Source organism: Xenopus tropicalis, chromosome 1 (assembly GCF_000004195.4).
Source record: "Xenopus tropicalis strain Nigerian chromosome 1, UCB_Xtro_10.0, whole genome shotgun sequence".
In the NCBI taxonomy this organism is placed as follows: domain Eukaryota; kingdom Metazoa; phylum Chordata; class Amphibia; order Anura; family Pipidae; genus Xenopus; species Xenopus tropicalis.
The window spans coordinates 110,944,844-110,970,230 of record NC_030677.2 but is presented as its reverse complement, the minus strand read 5'-3'; the positions used below and the strand labels follow the sequence as shown (position 1 = coordinate 110,970,230).

At 39.8% G+C, this 25,387-nt stretch overlaps 1 protein-coding gene across 7 annotated transcripts; it reads right to left on the bottom strand.

Moving 5' to 3' along the window:
* Positions 1 to 1,209: 1,209 nt before the first annotated feature.
* LOC100144954 (uncharacterized) lies at positions 1,210 to 23,902 on the bottom strand. 7 transcript variants are annotated; one of them, XM_031894945.1, is made up of 10 exons: positions 23,660 to 23,902; positions 16,127 to 16,198; positions 15,818 to 16,051; positions 15,244 to 15,438; positions 12,172 to 12,402; positions 10,586 to 10,768; positions 8,644 to 8,712; positions 8,372 to 8,521; positions 1,474 to 1,553; positions 1,210 to 1,376 (listed from the first exon to the last, which is right to left on the bottom strand). In XM_031894945.1, exons 1-9 carry the CDS (start codon positions 23,762 to 23,764, stop codon positions 1,488 to 1,490), a joined length of 1,305 nt encoding a protein of 434 aa, XP_031750805.1. In that variant the 5' UTR covers positions 23,765 to 23,902; the 3' UTR covers positions 1,210 to 1,376; positions 1,474 to 1,487. The 7 variants fall into 7 exon arrangements, with proteins under 7 accessions (XP_031750805.1, XP_031750813.1, XP_012811066.1 ...); XM_031894953.1 differs by having other exon boundaries at positions 12,208 to 12,402; positions 23,660 to 23,901; XM_012955612.3 differs by having other exon boundaries at positions 23,714 to 23,900.
* Between the last annotated feature and the right edge of the window lie 1,485 nt (positions 23,903 to 25,387).

The following is a 25,387-nucleotide window of genomic DNA, read 5'->3' as shown; positions in this document are numbered from 1 at the left end:
GTGCTAGAGCCAAAAATGTACAAGCAGGAACGAATGTCAGCACTCTTAGGATTTTCACAAATGGTCAAAAAGTCACAAAGTAATTGCAAACGGTGAGATTTTATTACCAACGTTTCAGTCCTCACTTGGGACTTTCGTCAGGGAGTATTCTGCAAACATTCATGTTTTTATATATATATATATATATATATATATATATATATATATATATATATATATATATATATATATAAAAAACATGAATGTTTGCAGACACCTAATCATAATTGTTATCCTGGTATTGATGCATCATATCATGGGATAAGATAATATCTATGGGATAAGAATGTGATACAAAAAAACCTGAGAAGAAAGTCCTGGTATCAAAATGTATTTCTTGCAGAATTTCATGATGCCTAATGTTTTATGCACAGAAAGCTGAACAATTAATCAAAAGCACATTAACAAACACTTGTGCACATACCCTTTGGAAGGCCAGTGGGGCATCAACAACATACTGTGCAGTAGTGATGTGCGGCCTAGCTCGATACCAGCAGGTTTGGGCCAACCTCGGCACACCATTTGTGGGTTGTGGATGGGTTCGGGTTGAGCGCTTCTGTCTTCCCACCCCGTTTGTGACCTTACACTGGTGCCTTGCGGCTTCTGAATTTTTTAGGTGTGCACCCGCCCCGCTTGTGACATCATCAACAGGGTGGCTGTGGGTCTATAAATATAGGGTAGAAGCCAGGTCAGGTAGGGTTTTGGTTAGGAGCGGGCGGGATAGGGTTGGGTGCAGGGCGAGTTCTTCTCGACCCGCACATCACTATTGTGCAGTTCTGTAATGCTCTGGATGAAATTCATGTTTTGAGAAGCATATTGTTCTAGGCTTGTTGTATCTCCCCTTTCAAATGGGACAAACAGGCCTTTTCCAGTACTATATAACCCTTCAGCTTGCATGTGATTTTGCCACGTGTACTGACAGCTAAACTGTCAGAAGGTTTAAACTAAACTTATAGAATTTTTACGAAGCACAAGATGAGTTGTACACTGCCTATTATTATTGGTTAATGATGTCCCACACTTCAGTGTAATATAAATAATATAATATATATATAATATAATTAGCTGACTACTGAATCTGTAGCCACCTTACACCAGGAAACTATTATATAGCACTTTATTTAGAAGTGTGCTGTCACCACCATAGTAAGGAGAAATATACACATGAAGGAATGTAAACAAGCTTAGTTTTATTATCACACTTTGCAGATCTCTGTGTTTGGGTACATTAGCATCCACAAGCATGGAGTTGAGAGGGAAAGGCTGCCAGTGTGCAGGAGGAGGCTGGAGAAGTCTGTCTGTCCTGCATTCTCCATGGGAGAGATAATCCTGCAGTCCTAAAGAAGGGTTAACATGAAAGATTATGGTGTTTTTCTTACATCACTGTGTGCATAGATATTTTACGTACAGAAGGAATTACTCAATTTTACTCACTTCATCATTCTGGTCTATTTTCTCCTTGGTCCTTTTTTTAGGTTGGGTCTCAAGGCCTCTGCCCTTCCTTGTTTGAGGCCCTGAAAAATAAGGAAATTGCAAAACAGGCCCAAGCAATGATAAAATGAACAACCTACAATTGTTTCAGATATTAAAATAAAAGAAAATAAATTAGCTAGGAGAACAAAGGAAGAAACAGACAGAATAATTAAAGCAAAATCAAATCTTTTTTTTGTGTCAGCTGGCAAATATATAAAAGTCAAACCACTGTTATTAAAAAAAAACCTGCCTAAATTGTAGTAGATAATTAATATCTGTTTTATAAATATCTTTTGCAAAACTGTTTATATATTTAGGTGACTAATCTTTCAGAAAATAATTGTTCCAAGAAAAAAATTCTACAAACTGTCTCTAGCCTTAAGGATGACTATAATTAGTGTGTACCATAAACAACGGTATTATTCTCGACTTTCCTTTAAGAAATTTAAAATGGTTGTATCTAACTTTTCCCTGGGAAAATTTGTAGAGACAATATAATTATATGTGCTATGTCTTTGAGGTGAGCTAAGAGAACTAATTACAACAAGGTAGGGGGATATGCATGAACTGTGAGGCAGATGTGATTTTAATAGTGTACGCCTACTTATTCTGTACAAATGACAAACTTGTTCGCTAAAAGGTCAATATATTGATATATGTCCTAATTTGGTCTGTTTAGAATAGTGTTTTCCAGGAATAGTGTTTTCCAGCCCTGAGCTGATGCTGATTACCTCTAAATGTCTTTAACTACACATTGCAGTTATATAAGAAGATGTAAGACCTAAGACCTGGTGGGATAAAACATGTGACTGGGTTGTGAACTTAATTGTTTACACCCTTTTTAGGAGGGACAGAGGGATTAGAAAGGGTGGAGGAGTTTGTATCTAAAGCCAGAATGAAAGCTTTGCGCTAAAGAAATTACCAGGGAAAGCAACGGAAATGGCGTGGAATCTCTTTGGGTAGGGATTTCAGCAGGGCTAAAGGTTACAAAGAAAACTAGAAAGGGAAGTTTGAGAACAAACTTCATGTTGGATTGAAAAACGTGAAGCCACTGAATGAAATCTGATCTGTTGTTGGCTCTGCCCACTTTCTCTAACCTTGGACCACAGTTTTATAGTAAAAACCACTGTGCAAAGTTTGGGGACCCTGGTTTTAATAGTGTTTGAATGGCAGCAATTTAAATTTCAGTACAAAGTATTTCAGCCAGCACGACAAGTAAAATGCAAGCGGGGCTTAGCCCCTGCGTGTTTATTTAAAAAGCAACGTTTCGGGGGCTTACCCCTTCGTCAGGCAATTCAAGAACCTACTAGGTTCTCTCTTTTGAACCTAGTAATAACTAATAATGCTGAACTTATCTCTAGTATTTGCAAGAGTGAGCATTTAGGGAACAGTGATTATAACATGGTCTCCTTTGAAAAACAACTATAAGGAAATAACTAAAACACTAAATTTTATACGTGCAAATTTTGCTAGTATAAGGGCATCTCAGAAATATATTAACTGGGAAAAGCTTTTTGCAGGGTTAAACACAGAAGGAAATAGAATATCTAAAAAATGTTGCTTAACAAGTATATATGTCAGTATATTCCCTTTGTAAGCAAGCAGGGCCGCCATCAGAAATCACGGGGCCCCTCACAACTAAATTTTCTAGGCCCTCCCACACCCCCAATGGCCCCTCCCCCAGTGACCCCTCATATCAATACAAAGTACACACAGACATTGGTAGCCAGGGCCCCCTAAAACATTGGTAGCCAGGGCCCTCCTAAAACATTGGTAGCCAGGGCCCCCCTAAAACATTGTTGGTCCTCCCCCAAATTACTCATACTATGGCCCGCTCCCCGCTGCTTACTGCTTCCTCCCGTGTCCTTTGGCTCCCCCCCAGCATCCTCCAGGGCCCCCCAAGCAAACGGCTGCTTTTTCCAGGGCCCCCCCAAGCATCCTCCAGTTCCCCCCCCAGTGTCCTCCTGCTTCCTCCATGCCCCCCAAGCATCCGCTAGTTCCCCCCCCCCAGTGTCCTCCTGCTTCCTCCAGGCCCCCCAAGCATCCGCCAGTTCCCCCCCCCCATGTCTTTCTGCTTCCTCCAGGCCCCCCCAAGCATACTGCTGCTTTCTCCAGCCCCCCCCCCCAAAGATCCTTCAGCTCCCCCATCACCCTCCAGTTCTCCCCCCAGTGTCCTCCTGCTTCCTCCAGCCCCCCCCAAAGATCCTTCAGCTCCCCCATCATCCTCCAGTCCCCCCCCCAGTGTCCTCCTGCTTCCTCCAGCTCCCCCAAGCATCCTTCAGTTCCTCACCGGTCCCCCTGCTGGCTCCCCTGCTGGCTCCCTTGACGTCCGCCGCTATGTCCCACTGCTGTCTGCAGCATCTGCGCTTTTATAAAGGTTGTGCCCCGTGCATGTGACGTCACTACGCACGGGGCGCAACCTTATATAAGCGCAGATGGAGCGGAGAGCAGCGGGACATAGCGGCGGACGCCAGTAGTGACAGGGCCCGGACTCGATTAAAGAAAACTCTAGCACGGCCGGGCCCCCTTTAAAGTTAGAAACGTCCGGGCCCGGGATGATTGTCCCCCCAGTGCCCCCCTGATGGCGGCCCTGTAAGCAAGGAAAGATATCACAAAGCAAAACCTTTAGTGTCAAAACCTTAGTGTCAAGGTTGTTGAGAAAAAATGTGGTTTTAAAGCATTCACATTAGTTGGGACAGCTGAAACTTTCATCAGGTACAAGGAAGCAAATTAAGCATGCAAAAAAGCTATCAGGCAAGCTAAAATAGAGATGGAAAGGGATATTGCAGCTAGGATTAAAATGAATTCAAAATTATTTTTTAAATATGTAAATAGTAAAAGAAAAATTAAGCAAGAAGACAGTTGTGGCAGAAATACTGAACCCTTATTTTTAATGTCTACACAACTGAAGAGTCAGCTAATGAAGTTTTCCTTTTTAACAGACTCAGTTCTAGTAATATAACTACTGATGCATGGGTCACTCAGGAGGAAATTAAAAAGAGACTTGAACATGTAAAGGTAAACAAAGGTCCAGAACCAGATGGAATTCATCCCAGGGTACTAAACAAGCTTCTTCAATTAATTTTTCAGGATTCATTGACGTCTGGCATGGTGCCGAGAGACTAGACTGGCGCCATTATTCAAACAGGTATCCCGTTCTCATCCTGAAAACTATAGGCGTATTAGTCTGACATCAATGGTAGGGAAGCTTTTGGAAGGGGTAAAAAGGGATAGGATACTTGAATACATTACAAATCAAAATACTTTGGGTTTGTGCCAGCATGGTTTTATGGGTAACAGATTTTGCCAGACTAATTAAATTGCTTTTTATGAGGAGGTGAGCAGAAACTTCAACTCTGGGATGGCAGTGGATATCATCTACTTGGACTTTGCTAAAGTATTCAAAGGAGAAGGAAAGGCTGATAAAGAGTTAATCTCAAGCTGCAGGCAAACCTTCAGTTCTCCCAAGAGTGCCCTTAAGTCTCCCCATATTTCTCCCATTCAGATGATCAGAAGCCTCATAGGGAAAAAAAAACGCTGAGCTCTTTAAAGAAAGTTCCCATAATGCCACGCTCCTGCACCAAAATCAAGACCGGTGTACATGCTCAGTGTGTAAGACTATGAGGAAGCTTCCTGCTGATTGTCTCAGATCACACCTTCCTAAGGGGGGGGAGGGAGTTCTTAGCATTCTTGAGGGAGGGGGAAGCAGGAGAGAGGAGAGAGCTGCGTGTCTCTGGCTCAGGAAAACAAAGAGACAACAAATTCTGTTTCTTTCGACAGAGGACTCAGTGTAGCATTGCTGTGAGTGCTTACTTAGTTTTTACCTTTCCTTCTCCTTTAATTCAGTACCACACAAAGTAAATGATATGACTGAGCAATAATGGCCTGGAACATAATATTTGTACTTTGATAGAGAACTGGCTGAAGGATAGATTATATAAAGTGGTAGTAAATGGAACATTTTCTAATTGGACCAGTGTTGCAAGTGGAGCACCGCAGGGGTCTGTCCTTGGTCCTTTACATTTAAACTTATGTTTAAATTGGGCAGCAAAATGGAAAATGAGGTTCAATGTTGAAAATGCAAAGTTAAGGTAGAAATAATATAAATGTTACACTAATTTTTTGCCTTTTGAGAAAGCTAATTAAGCAAAACGTGCATCAAGGCACTGTGGAGCAGATTATTTTCTTTTTGATTTTAATATATGAACATTTTTTACTACTGGAATGCAAAATTGATACTTGAGGTTGTGTGGGTGGCTGCTGGGTGGCTTAAAGGAGACATATTGGATAAATGGGAAAAACCCTAGTTTTGTAGGCAATTATGAATAAAATACGGTGCTGGTTTCCCTTTGGGCTAAACATTAATCCTATCTGTAACAATGGCCCCTTTATTGGAACTCCCTATAGATCCTCTCAGGTCCCTGTCTGTGTTTCAAATGAGGGGTGGGCGTGTCCTAACGGACCCTGCCAGAAGCACAGTAGGAGGGGGAGAGCCCTGCACTCACACAAGCACAGACAGGCTTCAGTTCCCTATCAGGTCAGCCTAGCTGCTGATTGGTTCCTATCCTACAGTGCAGTGTACGGAGGGCCGCCGGCTCTCCAGCTCATCCGAAGAACTCAGCCAGCAGGAAGTGGAACAGATGGGCGGGGCTAGTGGGGTTTTAGTGGAATTTCTCAATAAATCAGTCTGAAATACAACTTTTTAAGCACAATCCTTCTATATCTAGAGGAGTATAATTCACTGGTACATTCATAATTTTTATAGGATATGTCTCCTTTAATTGAAAAAAGGGTGCAGCTTAAGCTGACTGTGTTTTCTAATTGTGATTTTTAAAACTTTTGCTCCATAACATTTCTCTTAACACTGTTTGCGGTTTTATAGGATAATTTAGTCCTGTAATAAGTATTAGGCAAGGTAATCGCAGCCACTTGGTATCTGCCTTATCTTTGCTGTGTGGTATCCCTTTAATCAGGCAACAAAATCTGAGATAGTTAAATACAATTGGTATATCTCCAGACCTCTTAAATCTTCCTTTTCTCTCTATAATACCTAATAAGGTGAATTATCAATCAATAAATTGGCTGATAGTTTGTTAATTCATCGATTCAATAGTATTTTATTTAGTTTTGACTTTCAAATAAGAAAACCACACATATATTTGAATTTGTGGCACTAGCACTTTTCTGAATAAAGGTTTTGAGGGAATAGCGCATGCATTTGATTGGATGATTTCTAAAGGTCAGATTATAAAAAATTGGCACTCTAAAAAAACCTGAATAATTATTCAGTCATCCAATTGATGGTTTTTGATAGCACTTGCACTTTGTTGAATTGAATTGTTTTTTAGAAAAAGGCTTTTTAAAGTGACAGTACTTTCAAATAATTGCACTTTTCTTATTTATTTAGCACAAATCACTTCACTGAATCAATTAATGCGTATGCCATTCCACCGGCGATTTACATTCTAGCCAGTGGGATGGCATTTCGGGGAGGTTAGTCGCCCACGACAAGGGAGATTTGTCACTGGCGACTAATCTCCCCGTCTGTCACGGCCCTAATTGAGAAAGATCTGGGTAATTTGTAGATAACAAGATGTTTAATTTCAGACATTGTCATTCAGTGGCTATAAAAGTAAATAAAGTGCTGTCTTGCATGAAAAAGCACACTAACTCAAAGGATGAGAACATAATTTTGCCTCTTTATAGGTCCCTGGTAAGGCCTCACCTTGAGTATGCAGTGTAGTTTTGGGCTCCAGTCCTTAAGAAGGATATTAATGAGCTGGAGAGAGTGCAAAGACGTTCAACTAAACTGGTAAAGGGGATGGAAGATTTAAACTATGAGGTTAGACTTTCAAGGTTGGAATTGTTTTCTCTGGAAAAAAGGTACTTGCGAGGGGTCATGACTACTCTGTACAGATAAGGGGTATTCTTTATTTTTTCCCATAAAAACGATCAGCGCACCAGAGGCCAGCCCTTTCGATTAGAGGAACAGAACTTTCATTTGAAGCAGCGCATGTGGTTTTCACGGTGAGGGCAGTGAGGTTGTAGAATGCCTTGGATGATTTTTTTTGAACAAGCATAATATCCAAAGCTATTGTGATCCTATTGTGATCCTATGTGTAAAGATAGGTCAGTATGGGTCTGTGTGCATTGCGCTTTGCTTGAAAGGGTTGAATTTAATCGACTTCGGTCTTTTTTCAACCCAACTTAACTATGTAACTATGTAAAAAGTGAGAAGGTCAAAAGATAGACATTCTTTATTAAAAGCAATGGATGTTATGACCATGGGGCTGATTTACAAATATAAGTGTTAAATTGCACACATACAGTTTCCAACAGCAACAAATCAAACAGAACATACTGTATATAGCAAACTGTTGAAAGTTAGAACGCAAAAGCAAAAGCCTTGATTGACTGGTAATGGCAACTGCACTTGTGCAGCAGTTAACACCTATACTAGTAAATTATAATTGATTTGTGCACATTATAGGGGAACTGTTGTAAAAATAAAAATTTTAATATAAGCTTTATCTCACTGAAATATGCAAATTTCAAAATATAATCTGTCAAAACTTTTGCACTGTTTTTGAAATAATTAAGTTACTCTTCACTATTCCCTCTTAGCTATCCGTTTGTCTTCACTCTCTCTTCATGCAGGAGTCGGAGGGAAATTTTGATTGACAGTTAGGTCTAATACATCCTTTGGAGGGGTGCAACCTTTTCCCAGAAGATGTATTAGAGCTTGCTATCGCAAAAGTGGTTTATTTCAATGAGATGAAGCTTATTTTACATTTCTGAATAAATGGAAAAAGGTAGGAAGGTAGGTAAGTTATAAATTTAGTGTTAATGTTTGAGTTACCTTGTAGAAACCAGTGTGATATCCAGTCATATACCAAGCCATTAGCATACAGGCTAAAACATCTTCATCTTCTTGCTCATCCTCATCATAATCCTCCCAGTCTGTGCTAAAGAAAGGAGGTGGCGGGGGAGGAGGGGGTAATGGTGCCGACTGGAGGCAAAGGGTGGAAAAAGGAAAAATAGTCACTAGGAGCTTAGAATGTATTCACAGGCGATAGCAAGGAATGATAGTGGTTACGGACAGCAGGTGGTCAGATGAAAGGAGTCACATACCGGAGGCCAGCTGTGCCATGTTGGTAGATGGGCCCTCACAGGAGGAGGAGGTGGGGGCCAAAAACAACCCTATATTAAAGAAAATGAAAGGTAACTAATAAAGTTGATATATTCATCATCTAAAAGTCATTTTTAAATCAATATTTTTTTCTTTGTTTAATGATTTAAATAACATCACTTCAAAGGCTTTCCTCATATGTATCAGTAACCAGTAAAACCAGTCATTTTAGTCACACTTTTTTAAAAATTTGTACAAAAGTTTGATATGTTGACCATTTGATGCTGTACTTATTGGTCATATTACTTGCTGGAGAGTTTGTGGTGGACAACCATAGGCCTTAATCTTTCACTGCATTATAAGTAATATAAAATCACTTGTAACTTTCTGCTCCTCACTGATGTCACACAATAAAAGAAAGAAAGCCTTGACAACTTGTTAATTTAGGACAATTTTTTTTATCAAAATATGAGATTAGAGCTCACTACAGAAAATATACTTTCTATTCATTACTTTGGGATTTTAAGAAGCATATTTACCAAATTCTAGAATTCTTATAGGAATCAATAGAAAGTGGGTAAATATTTTTGTGCTGAGCTCTAATCTCACATTTTGATAAATCTGCCCCTTAGACTTGATAATTCTGAAATGGGAAACACTAAGTAACATGTTTCAAGGTATTGTTTTTAGCATATACTATATTGGCTGTAGTCAAAAATTAGGATAAATGATATCCATCTGAAAAACAAAAGTTAGAAGAGCTGTTAAATTCTTACTTGCTGTATCCAATCGCCAGCATAACACTGCTCAGTGTGCGATATATGGGTACGCCAAAAACTGCACACTAAGGAAAGCTCCACTCTTAGTGAAATTATATCTTTAATTAAATATCCAAACAATAAAGATCTTCTTGGGAATAACACAGCACATTGAAATAAACATAAACCGCTTAAGGTGACTGATGTTTGCATTAAATAGTACACGGACAAAAATGGTCTCTTTCTTTAAACAGCAGTCATAGAATGTAATTTTTTGTACAGTTTATTCGTGAAAGGCTTTTATTTACCGTATTTTTCGCCGTATAAGACGCACTTTTTCTTCCCCAAAACTGGGGGGGAAAAGTTGGTGCGTCTTATACGACGAATACTCACTGCAAGTCATCGCCGGAGGCTCCTTCTCTCTTATGCGGCAGCGTCAGGCCTTTTTATAAGGTTGCGCCCGTGCGTATGACGTCACACGTCAGCGACGAGGCGCAACCTTATAGAAGTGCCTGTTGCAGCGGCATAAGAGAGAAGGAGCCTCCGGCGATGATCTGGTCTGTTGGCGGTACTTTCTATGGGGGCACTGTGTGTCGGGGCTACTGTCTATGGGGGGTACTGTGTATGGGGGCAATAGAGGCACTGTGTATGGGGGCAATTGGGGCACTGTGTATGGGGGCACTTTCTATTGGGGGCACTGTGTGTGGGGGCTACTGTCTATGGGGCAACTGGGGCACTGTGTATGGGGGCACTGTGTATGGGGGCAATTGGGGGTACTGTGTATGGGGGCACTTTCTATTGGGGCACTGTGTGTGGGGGCTACTGTCTATGGGGCAATTAGGGCACTGTGTATGGGGGCACTTTCGTAACATTTGGGGGGATATTACCCCCCCCATGGACGTCCGTACCGTGCGTCCTCTTCCCCTTGCAGTGCCGATCGGCGCGCACTGACACTGCTGACATTGGCGCGTGCACCTCTAGCCATGCAAGGCACACAGCAGGATGGCAAGTACTTGATAATTAGTATATTATATAGTTCAGAATCTTTTTTTTCTAGATTTTTCTCCTTTAAAATTGGGTGCGTCTTATATTCCGGAGCGTCTTATACAGCGGAAAAATACGGTAGGCATCACTATAGTTTCCACTATAGAACAGATTTATACAACTGTATATACAACAGGCTTACCTTTGGGGGTGGAGGAGGAGGTAGTGAAGGAGGTGGTGGGGGAGGAGGAGGTGGTGGTGGGGGGGGAGGAGGGAAGGTATATATCCAGTCAGACTTTTTCCCTTGTTTCCTCCAATTACGTGAAATATCAGGGGATGAGGTGGAACTTCTGCGTGTATACTGCCAATCAGTGTCCTCCTCATCCTACCAAATAAAATCATTACATGAATCAGCTATCCAGTCCTTCATGTGCAATGCAGTCTTCTGTTAGGAGTAATCCCCTAAACTTTACAGCACGTGTTCTACAAATGTCACCACTAGCACAACATGCTATCATGTGACAAGATGACATCTCCATATGTGACAGTTAAGATGGCCATACACCTGTAGATTTTTAAAATATCTTTTCGCTATCGTACAACCATGTTTATCATGAAATGATCATTTAAAAGTACGATTTGTCCATCAACTAAAGCAACTATTTCAAGTTATATCGCGTAGTTGAAACTAAGGAAAAACTGTGGTAGCTGCCTGCTTGGTCCTGCAAATGATTGGACAATGGACAAATTTCATTGTTATAGTTGAAATTATCTAAACTTGCCCAATTGATTTTCTGACCGATGTTGATTTAAAGATTGCAAGATATAAGCTCGTTTGGTGCACACCAACCTTAAAGGAACAGTAACACCAAAAAATGAAAGTGTTTTAAAGTAATTGAAATATAATGTACTGTGGCCCTGCACTGGTAAAACTGGGGTGTTTGCTTCAGGAACACTACTATAGTTTATATAAATAAGCTGCTGTGTAGCCGTGGGGGCAGCCATTGAAGCTGAAAAAAAGGAGAAAAGGCACAGGTTACATAGCAGATAACAGATAAGACACCATTGTATTTTACAGGGTTTATCGGTTAGCTGCTATTTAACCTGTGCCTTTTCTTCTTTTGAATGGCTGCCCCCATGGCTACACACCAGGGTTTATATAAACTCTAGTAATGTTTCTGAAGCAAACACAAAACTTTTACCAGTGCAGGGCAGCAGTACATTATAGTTTTAATTTCTTTAAAATATATACATTTTTTGGTGTTACTGTTCCTTTAAGATAATTTGACGGTTTTGTTGGATCACACTGTAACTGGTCGTCAAATAAAGAAATACATTACATGCATGGCCAGCTTTACATATAAAAGTCTGAAGACCAAATCATCTTAGAAATAACTGGTATTTTTGCAGTCTGGTATTCATGTACTAAAACACTGTATGCTTCTTACATTAATGAAAAAATCCTAGGATACTGCTATAAATACAGGAGTTGTCTCTATCTACAGTCTTCCCCACAGTCAGTCACAGAGGTACCTTCTCTCATCATCATGCCTCATCATGGCAAAAAAAGTCACTTTTATGCTTCTGTCCACATCAACCCAACAAATATCCCATTCTGTTTTCTTTCCCCTAAAACAGCTCTAGAGAAAGCCAGTGAATACTTCTGGTCTCATTCCTCCCCATTATTGACAATGTAAGTCTAAAGATTTGATTTCCTCCACTTTTGTCAGCCTGACACTTTACAGGCACAACACCCCAATTCAGCCAAAGACATGTCAGGCTGTGTACCCCTGAGCTGTCCAGTCCTAGACGTGCAGGACTCGCCTGCTTCTTGCCGCGACTGCGAGGGAAAGCAGTGGTTGGGGGCATCAGGTCAGCCAAATTCTGCTCCTCCTCATTTTTATACCCCTCATACACCACCACACAGGTTCCCAGCACCTCATCCACTGAGCGAATAATAGCAGAATAGATCTGTCCATCTTCAGACCACTGTACTGAACAACGATCACCAACTTTCCACTGCAGAACAAAAAAAATACAGGTGACAGAGCCTGTTAACTAAAATAAAATAGTAAATGATTCATTGGAAAAGGAAAACAAAGAATCTGAACAATGAAGAAGTCAGTAACCTATCATTAGCTTTTAGTAAACTAGCTTGTATCTTGTTGAGTTTGCAAATCAGACATATTTGTTACTCACTGCAAGTATCATGTCTATATCTGTTGTGGTGCCCCATAATATAATTCCATAGGTGGCATGAAAAAATAAGACACATGAACTGCCACTCTTGTAGGTTCATTGTGACCATCTAATTTCTTCAGCAGGTATAGGGTTAATAGCTTTTTCTGTAAATTTGGCTTGTATTATAAAAACCCAGTCACAAATTACATTGTGCTGACTGAATATTAAAAACAAAACAAGAGTTTCTATATTCTTGCCTAAAAAAAAAAAAACCCAAAATATGACCAACTGTACATATGGTAACATTTTGCTTCTTAGCTTGCTGCACATCTGCTCTCTTCCTCGTATTTCTCCTTCAAAACACTGGCTATTTTCTTAAATAAGTTTTCCAATGCCATATTGAGAGCCAAGATCTGAATTACAATTTCTCCTGGTTTCTCTGCTTGAATTCCTTACTTCCTCTCTTCTGACAATAGTGATCCGCCTGCAAACTCCTCTTGTCCTATCCCAGTGGTGCGACAACACATTTATATTCTAAAGCTGGCCACACAAAGAAAGATCCGCTTGCTTGGCGAGGTAACCAAACCAGCAGACCTTTTTGCATTATGAGCACCTTCGGGACACGGACCGAATCAATGCACTTTTTGCCCCAATATGATTTTTTAAATCTGTGCAATCAACATTTGGCCAATTTTTGGCCAGAAATTGGTCAGGTAGGGACAACTGAAGGCCATAAACTCCATACCCTATTGTCAGTTTTTATTTGCCTGTGTATGGCCATCTTAAGAAGCTTGGGAGCACATTCTTATGCAAATTAGTAACTTGTAACTGTAAGTGGTCCCCTAATGTTGTACATTTTCTTTCCCCTATTTAACTAATACCTGGTAACATTCAAGCACAAACTTCTCTTTTTGCCCTTCTTAAACAAATAGATATGCGCCATGAACTACATTGAATTATAGGTTCCCTCCCATGGTGCCCTTCATAGGCCTAACCCAACTTTATAATTTCCTCCTTTTCAACATGATAATCCCCTTACCACTAAAATAGAAGCCGACTACCCCTATAATAATCAATCTAATCTTGAAGATACCATACCATTTAAGTATGAGCTTCTGTCCTGCTTGCCTGTTTGATCCTGAAAAATTTGTCTTCCTTCTAGAACACATTCGATTAAATTGAAAACTGATTACCGTATATACTCGAATATAAGCCGAGTTTTTGAGCACTAAAAATGTGCTCAAAAAGTAAGCCTCGGCTTATACTCGAGTATATGGTATGGATGTGCCTGATGTGCTCGATGTGGCGATGTGCCCCCCGCCCACGGGCATGTGTCCATGCGTACCTGCGCGCTTGCGCCCTCGCTCTGCCTATGCCAGCTTCCCAACGGCCATCCTAACTGTGCGCTCTTCTCCTGTGCGCGTTTCTGATCTGCTTGGCGCCGCAGTCGCGCCAGTGACGTCACGCGCCCCCTTCAGTTACTCATGGCCTGATCTTACAAGGTCTAAGATCAGGCCATGAGTAACTGAAGGGGGCGCGTGACGTCACTGGCGCGACTGCGGCGCCAAGCAGATCAGAAACGCGCACAGGAGAAGAGCAGAGCGCACAGGAGAAGAGCGCACAGTTAGGATGGCCGTTGGGAAGCTGGCATAGGCAGAGCGAGGGCTCAAGCGCGCAGGTACGCAGGTATGCATTTCCCAAAGTAGAACTTGCTACAGACTGGCGGCTGGGAGGTGAGTTCTCAGAAACAAAACAGCACTTTGAAACTCCTTGGTGACTGCAGCAGCCTCTCCTTAAACCTTTCCAAGCTCACAGTGTTCCTAGGCAATGTCTCAACAAAAATGATGCCTTTTCAGCTTGCTTTTCAAAATTACCAAATCAAACAGACAGAAATGTGGGGCCCCAGATGCACAACTTGCTTATTTTAACCTTATTAGAATTTATTTTTTGAATGTTTTTAAATTATTTGATACCAGAAATCCTTGCAAACAGAATACCTTTGGGGTTAATATTAGTTGTTAGTCGAGCCGAGAAACATCCAGTAGGGGGCCCTTTATCCCCTTTATCCATAAACTGAGTAGGTTATGGGGGTCTTTATGGACTTATGAAGGGTAACAAATTGAATTTAACCAGATTCAGACTGGGATTTAAAATAGACCCCCTACTGATCTTTGCCCACTCCACCATGTCTAGTCCCTTTCTAGTACCTTCCTTAAGCCACCACTGTCTAAAACACTCTATACCCTATATATATTTCTTAAGCTAGACATTGGGCAATTTTTGGGATACTCAACTAAACCAAAGTGTGAGCACACTTTGTGTGCTGGCTCGCTCGCACCAGCCCTACTGGTGACACCCTAGGCTTATACTCGAGTCAATAGGTTTTTCCAGTTTTCTTAGGTAAAATTAGGTACCTCGGCTTATATTCGGATCAGCTTATACTCGAGTATATACGGTACTTCCAGGATGATATTTAAACTAATGCTTCCCAAAGCTTTTCCTATGAAACCATAAAACTGCCCCCTAGATTTCAGCAATATATCCGCATAGGTTAGAAATATTTATCTCCATATTTATAATCCTTCTCTTGTACAACATGCAAATTGCATGTTGTCAGAAGATGCAACCTGTCTACTGATGCTGACCCATAAGTGGCTGATGTGAGGGAAGAACACTCACCTGTCTAACAGGGGGAGTACTATCCCCACTACTCCCCACTGATACGATTTCATCCAGTTGGTGTCTTTCAGTATTTCCATATCCATCATACTGTACCACACATGTTCCAGTCTCTCGGTCAATGGATAAAACTGTTGCTGGATATACACATCCATCCTGTGACCATACAGCACTGCATGCATCCCCTACTTTCCACTGTGAGGCAAAAAATACAAGATTCAGAGTTCCTGAGTCAGAGCTGTGGTACAGATTTAAATTCCAAAAAAAATGAACAAGACAATTACATAGTAGGAACCTAAAACAATGAAAAAACATTTTTCCAAGCAACAGAAGATTAGTGGTGAAAGCTGCAATACATTTAAATGTGCAGCTATACTTAGCATTATTTAGAATGTATAAATCTGCCCAAATACAGCTGCAAACTGGCATTTCCGTTTTCTTCCAAAATTAGTACAGCATTCTTTTCTATAATGCTGACTGACTAAAACACATGTGCTCAGTGTAGAGAACTGATTATTGCCCTTTAGCAATGGTCAAGCAATACAAAGTGAACAGAACTAGAGATGGCATTTACTTTAGAATGAAGGGGCCGAGAGGATGAGAGAGAGGAAGGATGGATGAGTGGAGGGGGTGGTTGTGCCTTCTTCTTCTTGTTCCACTTCTCAGCCTCCTCTTTTTGCATGTCCTTGTGGCCCTCTCTGTCCCATTCTGTTTCCCGATTTGTTTCCCGCTTGCCATCCTTCTGGGAGTCCCCTGCAGCAGAGGCACCCTCTTGTCTCCTATTCTTGTCGCTGCATCTTAGCATATCCTGTTAATTAGCAGGGAAATTAGTGCTCAGCTTCTTTGATATCTAGGAAGTAACTGTAACCAGAGAGAGTGTTACCTGGAAGGATTGTACTGCCTTTTCATAGGATTTAATGAGGGCAGCATCATCCCACTCATCAATATCTTCACTCTGCAGGGAGGAAAGCAAAGAAGAGATGGAATCCAATGTATTCTGAGCAACTCTGTAAAACAGCTTTCGCCTGCTGCTTATAAAAGAAAGATGACAGACATATAACTCTGGCTGCCTCTTACTACACAGGCACTGTATTGTGGCAGGGACTAGTAACCTGCAGATTTCTTTAACACTGCATTTAATTGGAGGGGGAATTATAGATCAGCAACTGCTGGAGAGACATGCAGCAAATGTATATATGCATAACTTTATTTATAAAGCACTACTAGGATACGCAGTGCTGTACAATTTTATAATACAGTAAAGTGCACGCAGAGAAGATAACATAATAAACAGTAAATAAATAATTATAACTATACAGTTCTGAAGTTCCATGTTGTAAAATACAAATTCCCGAGCTTACAATCTAACTGGGTAGAAAATATACAGGCACAAATAGATGGGAAAAGTGCACAAATATCCAATGCTCTTTAGTTCCAGGAATGGACAGGTAGTGTTCTGTTGCTCCAAAATATAGGATCTGAGTTTTTAAAAGGGTTAAGAGTGTGTTTCTTATGGAGAAAGTCAGGGATAGAATTCCAGAGGTAAAGAGCCGTAAGACAGAAAGGTTTAAAACAAGAGATAGCAGTGGGTGTGGATGGTGTGAAAAAGAGAGTGAGACAGAGCTTTGAGAGGAGACAGCCAGGAATATATGGGAAAACAAGTGAGAAACAAAGGATTAAAGGGCTTTTAAGCTTAGCAGAAGGATTTTTTATGCTATCCTTTGCCTAAAAGACTACCATTGCTTACCTCTGCTAAGGAATGCACCATAAGCAGCAAATTAAACTGCACCAGGTGACGATGCTCACTTTGAGTTCTACTGTATTGATTTTTATAAGGAATGCTCACTTGATTTATGCTACATGGCAGCACCTAATTATTTTGTATTTAACTGAAATTTAAACAGAATGTGTAATCAACAAATTAATATGGCACTTGTCTCTCTAACATTTAACACCTAAACTTAAATGTAATTGCTTGTACTATTGATGTATTTTACTACTGTTCAGCACTGTGTGTACATGTAGCAATATTTAATAAAAATGTACATACATATGTATAATACAGCCAGGAATTATTCCTGCATGTAAGAGTGTGCCTGGCAACATTTTTACACATAAGATAATAGAAATTCCTTTTGAGGGGGAAAAGAGTATAAATGGCATTGTACAATTATTAAGTAGGTTTGAAGGTGATACATTTGCAAGAAATAAAAAAAATATAGTTTTATCTCATTTAATAACTGACCATTTTATAAGGTTATACAGAATGTGAACCTTTCATTTAATCTTCAAAGTGCTTATCTGTACACTTGCTTTCATTAACATAAACAAAAGGATCCCTATAAAATCCCAGCGTTGAAAAGGTTTCACTCAGGATTGACATCACTCTGCATGCACGGTCAATAATCGAATAATCAAGGCTGCAGTAGGTGACTGCGTGTGGGTTGGATAGATCTCGTTCCCATAAATGGTAAAGATACAAAAAGGAACCCAGTGATGTAGGCTCAATGCACAGCAAGGAAACAACTATAAAACAGAATGGGAGAAACTGTATCTGGCACCCTTGCACCATTAGTATATTCACAATATAATTCTAATCTAGGTGACAGCCATCGTCAAGATATAAAGCAGACATACTGCCAGGTAAAGTAGTGAAGCCCATTATCTGTGCTGTATGGCAATTAGCAAAAGATTTGCTCAGTGCATTAATTCATATGTAGCTAAGTGGAAAGATTGATTGACCTAACTTTGAAATAGTGTAAGGGCTGATGGTGCCAGTTGCTACCAAAAACCCTTTCTTTACTGAATATCTTTTTGGCCCTTGGGAGAGTTCTGTCTTCACTACTCTACCTGACATTATCTTTGTTGTACAGTAACTCATAAACACGATAGTGGGAGCTGTTGAACCCCCGATAACATTAACGTGTCTCTGTCCCATGCAGAGAGTAGTCACCCACAATAGATCTCTGCTACCACGGGCGATTTATATAGGTAAGAATTCCTTTGTTTCCTATGACCAATGGTCATGGAAAAGATCGTAATTGTAGCATTTATGGCCACCATTATACTTTGACTCCCTACACCTAGGAAAAGATCAATTTTTTATGGTATAGGATTTATTATCCAGAATACTTGGGACCTGGGGTTTCCTGGATAAGGGATTTTTCGGTCATTTGGATCTCCATACCTTAAAGCTGGCCATACACGCACCAATATTATCATACGAAATGAGGTTTCATTCATACGGGTGAAAACGATCTTTCCTGCAACCAATGGTTGCAGAAAAGATCGTAATTGTAAGGTGTATGGCCACCTTAAGTCTGCTAAAAATCATTTAAATATTAAATCCAATAAGATTGTTTTGCCACCAGATTAGATTTATGCAGCTTTTACTGTTTTATTATTAAAAGGAAAAGGAAAATGATTTGCTTAAAATGGAGTCTATGAAAGATGATGAAAGATGGTCTTCCAGTAATTCTGAGCTTTTTTGGGATAATAGGATTACAGATAAGGTATCCTATACCTGTACATAAAATGTGTGGCATGCATAACTCCACAAATAGTGTTTCTCAATCTAGGAAGTTTGCTTGCAGATTTGGCAAGGTTTAAAGATTTCCTTTTTCCTCACATTTAAATGAGGTTTTTACCTTGATATTAACATACATTACATAGATGGGCTTATTCTAAGCAGCATTTCAATGTTTGCTGATTACTTGTGTGGTCTCTTAATTAGTGTTTCTATTTTGCCAACATCCAGCCTGCAACTGTAAATCTATCTGGGCCAGTGACCCTGGCAGTCAAATAACCTATAAACTATGAAAGTTAAATTTTATTGCGATTGTTATTTTAAATTGCATCTATCTTTTCTTGACCTCTTTTATTGACCTTTCATACTGATATCAAAACTGCTACCTGGTGGCTAAGGGCTCTGGCACACGGGGAGATTAGTCGCCCGCGACAAATCTCCCTGTTCGTGGGCGACTAATCTCCCCGAAATGCCATCCCACCGGCGAAAATGTAAATCGCCGGTGGGATGGAATACACGGCGGCGCGATTTCAGTGAAATCGCGGAAGTTGCCTTGAGGGCTGCGTATGCCATCCCACCGGCGATTTACATTTTCAGCGGTGGGATGGCATTTCGGGGAGATTAGTCGCCCACAAACAGGGAGATTTGTCGCGGGCGACTAATCTCCCCGTGTGCCAGAGCCCTTAGCCACCAGGTAGCAGTTTTGATATCAGTATGAAAGGTCAATAAAAGAGGTCAAGAAAAGATAGATGCAATTTAAAATAACAATAGCAATAACATTTAACCTTCACAGTTTATAGGTTATTTGGCTGCCAGGGTCACTGGCCCAGATAGATTTACAGTTAAAGGCTGGATGTTGGCAAAATAGAAACACTAATTAAGAGACCATACAAGTAATCAGCAAACATTGAAATGCTGCTTAGAATAAGCCCATCTATGTAATGTATGTTAATATCAAGGTAAAAACCTCATTTAACCTCATTTCACTAACAGTTGAAATTCCAAGAGCTGTGCAAAACAAAGAAATGTGAAATTGTAAATGTAATTCCTACTGAAAGCAGTATTTGCTTATCCCCTGGTTATTATTATTAAACAATGTTGCAAAAGCCAGTCTCCTCCAGCAAGACAGGTCTGTCACTCTGCTGCTTTGTGTTACATTGTTTCACAAGCCAGAGCCACCAGGGCAGAGAAGAGGAAATGACAGACATATACAAATAATTTTTAAAAAATATTTAAAAAAAAAACCATTACAAATCTATAATAAAATGAAAGTTGCTAAGAATTATGTTTTCTTTAATTAGGCAAAAATTATTTTTAGGGTTGACATGTTCTTTAAGATTTAAATAAACCATTGATTTTCTTTAGAACTCTAAGATAAATAAATTGCATTTTGGTAAAAAAAAAAATCCTTAAATAATGGAACTAGTCTATACTGCCTTCACATGTCAGGACCCAGTATCAGCACTTTAAAGAGAAGTGTTCCGTGTTATCTAATCATGAAAATCAACAAAATACCTACAGTAAAGCTGTTAAGTGCCTTAATATCTCTTTAGTTCACACCTCTACAGGTGTTTTCCCAGTACTATCTGCCCTCCATTCCACATCACTTTATTGCTGCAAAAGTTGGTCTCTTGGCAGATGGCTGATAGAGGGGTATTCCTTGCACAGGGAATAGTCTGAAACAGGCACTGTGGTTTCCCATATCTGCACCCCCATTATCACTATATCCTGACATGAAAAAATACTACAGGGTATAGTAGTTGTCTGGCACTTGGTAAAACACCTGTGTAGCCATGCATTTACCCACAGGCTGTTTATTTTTATTCTCACTATGTCAGAGTTACCATCTTGTTTGCTGCTTTTGTATCACTTGCATGCGCTTTATAAATAAATTATGATGAAGCATGTTTATTTATATCATGCTAATGGGTAAAAAGTGTCAGGAATACAATACAGGGGAAAATAAAAATCCTCAAAATACAAGGAAACCAAACACAAATGCATAAGCAAAAAATCTGAGAAAGGAAACCCTATAACAAACAGCTTATCATTAACTGGATGTGACAGATAACTAAGTAGCAGAGATTTGAAGTAAGAAATACATGCTTCGCCAATTTTCCACTTAAATAAAGAAGTGAGTTATAAAGGAGTACAAAATATAATACACCAAAAAAGTCTAAAATCTGGTGTAAAATAAATGGTTTCAAAGCTTCATTACTTTCTTTTGAATTAAAGGACAAAGAAAGGTAGTATCACTAAGTAGATGCCTAAAATGCTGATTAGCTACTTTAACACATTATTTGATGCAATTTTTCGTGCCAGAAATTCTTTTCTGCTTACATTTATTACATTGCCAGGTCTAGAATGTTGATAAATAACAAACAAATACAAAGCCTTTATAAATAAGCTGAATAGCTGTTTGTACTGGATTAGTTTTGTGATAGTAATGCATGGTGTAAAAGGCAAAGTAGAAAGGTAGACTCATTATGGGTTGTTAGGCACCCCCCCCCATGATACTTGCTTCATAGTACCTCAGGCCAGTGCTCCTCTTATTCCAAAAATTGCCCTAAGTAAGTTTATGTAAAGTATAGGTATTCTGCACTCATCTCTGTACCATACATGCCCAAAAGTAGAAAACAATGGAGCACCAAAAAACTATTGTGGCACCATGCTTATAAGAAAAGTACTCTGGATCAGTGCATTTGTGAAAGAAGAGGAGCCCTGGCCAAGGGTCTAAACTAAGTGACTATATATAAAGAGCTAATTAACTGATTTATAAAGGGGTGTATATGATTTACCACCTCACAAAGACCATTGAAGCCAATCTAATACATTTAAGTTAAAAACAATTTCTGGCTGGAAGAAATGGCATAAAATACTATGTACAAGTGTTAACGCTAAAGTTTTTCAAATGCCTTTATGCATAAAGTATACTTTTTAGTGCTTGATGCACCTAATGCATTAGAACAATGATTAACTGGGTAAACAACATTACAACGCTGAATAAATAATCTGTACAAGTTGGAATATTTCAAACGAATACAGAACAAGTATGGCTAATAAAAAACTACTATACTTTTACATTCAAAATATTTCTATAAGAATGTGAGCCCCTTTTATTGCATTGATAATATTCTGAGATATGTCAATACATACGCGTATGTGCATGTCTTACAGAGCATGGAACTGTAAGAAATCATGATAAATATACATTACATAAATGTTTCAATGTTTAGAGGCAAATTGACAGTTCACTACATTTACAAATGGCAACCCCCAAAACTGCTGTTCAGTTCTGCAGACTGGCCACAGTTGGTAGAAACTTAAGTCAGTGAACAGAGAAGAATCATGACATTTATCTGGTCAGTTGTAAACTGGAAATTTCTTCTGCTGAGTTAATACATTTTATTCTCACTGTGGCCAATAGGCTAAACACAATACTAGGTGGAGCTGTTGTTTAAAATTCATTATATTAAACAATACAAAAACGCAAATATTTTGAAAACTACAAAAAAAAATATGTAAATTGCACTAGTGTTTACATGTATTTGTTTAAGGTTTACATTTCCTTTAAGGGCTGTTACTGAATGGTTAGTGTACAAATTCTTTGGTAAACGCGATAAAGGTTCCGTTACGTTACACAGCATGCTGCCTTTTGTTCACGAAGAAAAACAAAAATACACCATCAAACTTAACCAGTAAGGACTTCCATATTCAAAACAATATATCTGCAGTACCTATTTGTAAAATTTGGTGTTGTTTCATTTCATCTGACCTATTGAATTAAATGATTCAGTCCTAAAGGGTATTTACCAGGACCGGACTGGGATTCAAAATAGGCCCTTGCCTATTTGAATCACAGAGGCCCAAGCAGCCCTCAAAGCCCCTCTGGCATCTGCCAAAATCCACAGATTGTCTGTCCAGGCCTGGTGTTTATTACAAATGAGTCCTTAGACACAAGAGTTACAAATATTGTATTATAATGCTCTAATCTACAGAATGTATTTATCACAATGCAGAAAGATTTAAATCAGGCATCTTTACCCTACTGACCTCCCAGTTGATGTGGATGCTGGTTACTTTCACTATACCTGGCCTGCAGCACATTTCACTTTCTTGAAATGCCCTAGACACAGAGTGTAAGCTCTACAGTGGTCAGGACTGGCAAAATGAATATTCTGGTAAATGCCAAAGGGGCTGCTGAACCTGCTACAGACATGTACAGGTTGCTGGAACAACAGTGTAACACAATATAACTATGATACTAAATATATTAAATATCCTAAATGTGTATGACACAGCATAATAAAAACTGCATACCACAGAGATGTTTTCATTGTGATAGCAAATAAAGCATCTCTGCCCACTATGTATCATAGTATGAAGTGCATTTCTAGGCAACATGGCATAATCAATTATGCTTACAAGCAAGGGCCTTAGGCAAATAACAGTGAATATAATGATTAGTTCTAAAGCTTCAGGATGCCGCTAAGCACAGTGGGACTTGTTGCTAGGCAGATCCAATTGCACTGATTTTACCCTGTTCTTTTCTCATGCCAAATAAATCGGAACAGGCTGTAAGCTCTTGGGTTCAGTGGTTGCTTTGACAAACCATACTCAGTGCTGTAAGCACCCCCAGTCTTTAATGGCTCTAACACAACTGATAATACTAATCATTTTTCAGCTGTCATTTAAAAATGCAGCAGGCTTGACACTTAATATGACATCTAGGCATTTATGCAAAGGAAAACAAATGCACCACAATATTAAGCACAACTGATCCCACATCAACATATTTAAACCTGAACATGACCACTACATAGGGACCCTTGTTTACCCCCCAAATGCACTATAAATTTAGATTATAAAAGCAAACACATGTACACGTACAAATACGAATATCAATGAATGCATCAGCACGCTAGTATCCATTCTATTTGTCACCTGTGAACTGTCCTTGTTGTGATACACAATCTCCCTGTCACACGCTGCCATCCTCCGGTCAAATCCTTAATCCCATTCTAGCCACCGGTGCACCATCCTCAGACAGCAACCAGTGTGCAACCCCCGTATGCCAGGCGCTCTGGGGTTTGTAGTCATTAATACTCCGAGTGGAAGTGCACTTTAGACAGCTAAGAACTGCATCTCCCATACTGCTCTGCGTTAGGATAGTCAGTGAGCAGATAACGGGATAGAAATTATTTAGCAAGCCACAGCGCCGCCTACAGCAAGGCCAGCAATAATGCGGCAGGAAATTGCAGACTTATATGGACATTTTGTGTCTGAAGTATGGACAATAGTCTATAGCTACTATGAATGCACAGAAAATTCTTCTTTACTCCACACACGGTGAACAGTTCCCTGTTAGTAATAATCATTTCATTGTTACTGATCTGAACACATTGTAGAGGATCCAAAGTATTCATTTGTCTACTGTCTCAGGAAGTCCCAGTTCACTTACCTATGCCTTTTGGAAGGAAGGTTTCCCCAAATGGCACAGGGATCTTGTGATTTTTATTACTGCCTATAGCTTATATATCAGGAAGCACCAATGCAATTCCAAGTGCAATTTTAAAGAATAATTTTCTCAGTGAATGTGTTTCTGTTGCAGTGTATAAGTGGAGGGTATAGTTTAGTTTTATGCAGATACTGCAATGCTTTTATCACTCACCAAAGCTGAGAGGAAAAATAATATACAGTAAGCTGGCCATACACACACAGATATTATTGTGCAAAATAAGATTCTGTATGATATTTGGTGTGTGTATGATCGATCAACGAGATGACCGATATAGCAAAAGCTTCTTGTCTATTGGGTGGGACAAAAGATTTGAATCAGGCGCCGTTGAAGGCGTTTAGGGCTGAGTCGTCAGGTATTATTATTATTAGTAACATTTATTTGAAAAGCACCAAAATATTCCGCAGCACTGTACAAGGTAGAGGTAGAATCACTATTGTTTCTACCTTCATATCTGATGATTCAGCTCTGAACATCAGTGGAGGGTGGGAATGTAATTGCAAGGTGTATGGCTGCTTTCTAGATATGCAACTTAATTTTTCTCCTGCCATTGCTGCCTCTGCCACCTCCACCACCTCTTCGGTTTGGAGGAAATCCAAGATGGCTGTGCATTCCACATAGCCATTTAAGCTTGTCAGGCAGGCAGAGAAAGAGAGGGCACACCAAGCAGCATGTGGAAGCACCAGGGCCACTGTGGGGGACCCATGTGCCACTATTCATTTAAATTTTAATTTTTTCCAATTGCTGCCTCCACCACTTCACTGTCACCTTTGCTGTTTAAGGAAAATCCATGATTGCCCTGCATTTCACTGTGGAATGCATGTCCACCTTGGATTTTTTTACAGTCGTTAAGCTAGCCAGCCAGGCAGAGAAAGAAGGCTAGCAAGCAATGTGCTGAAGCACGTGGAGTTGAGCACTAGTAAGTGCTTGTTAAAGTGCAGGTAATGCTTTCAGTTAATTCACTGATCTTACTGGCATGTCTGGCGTTAAAGGACATGTAAAGCCTACATTTACCTACAATGTATATCAGTTGGGCAAGTCTCCCCCACCCAAATGGCATCACATTTTCCTAAACCAAATAGCAGCTTTCACCTGGTGGC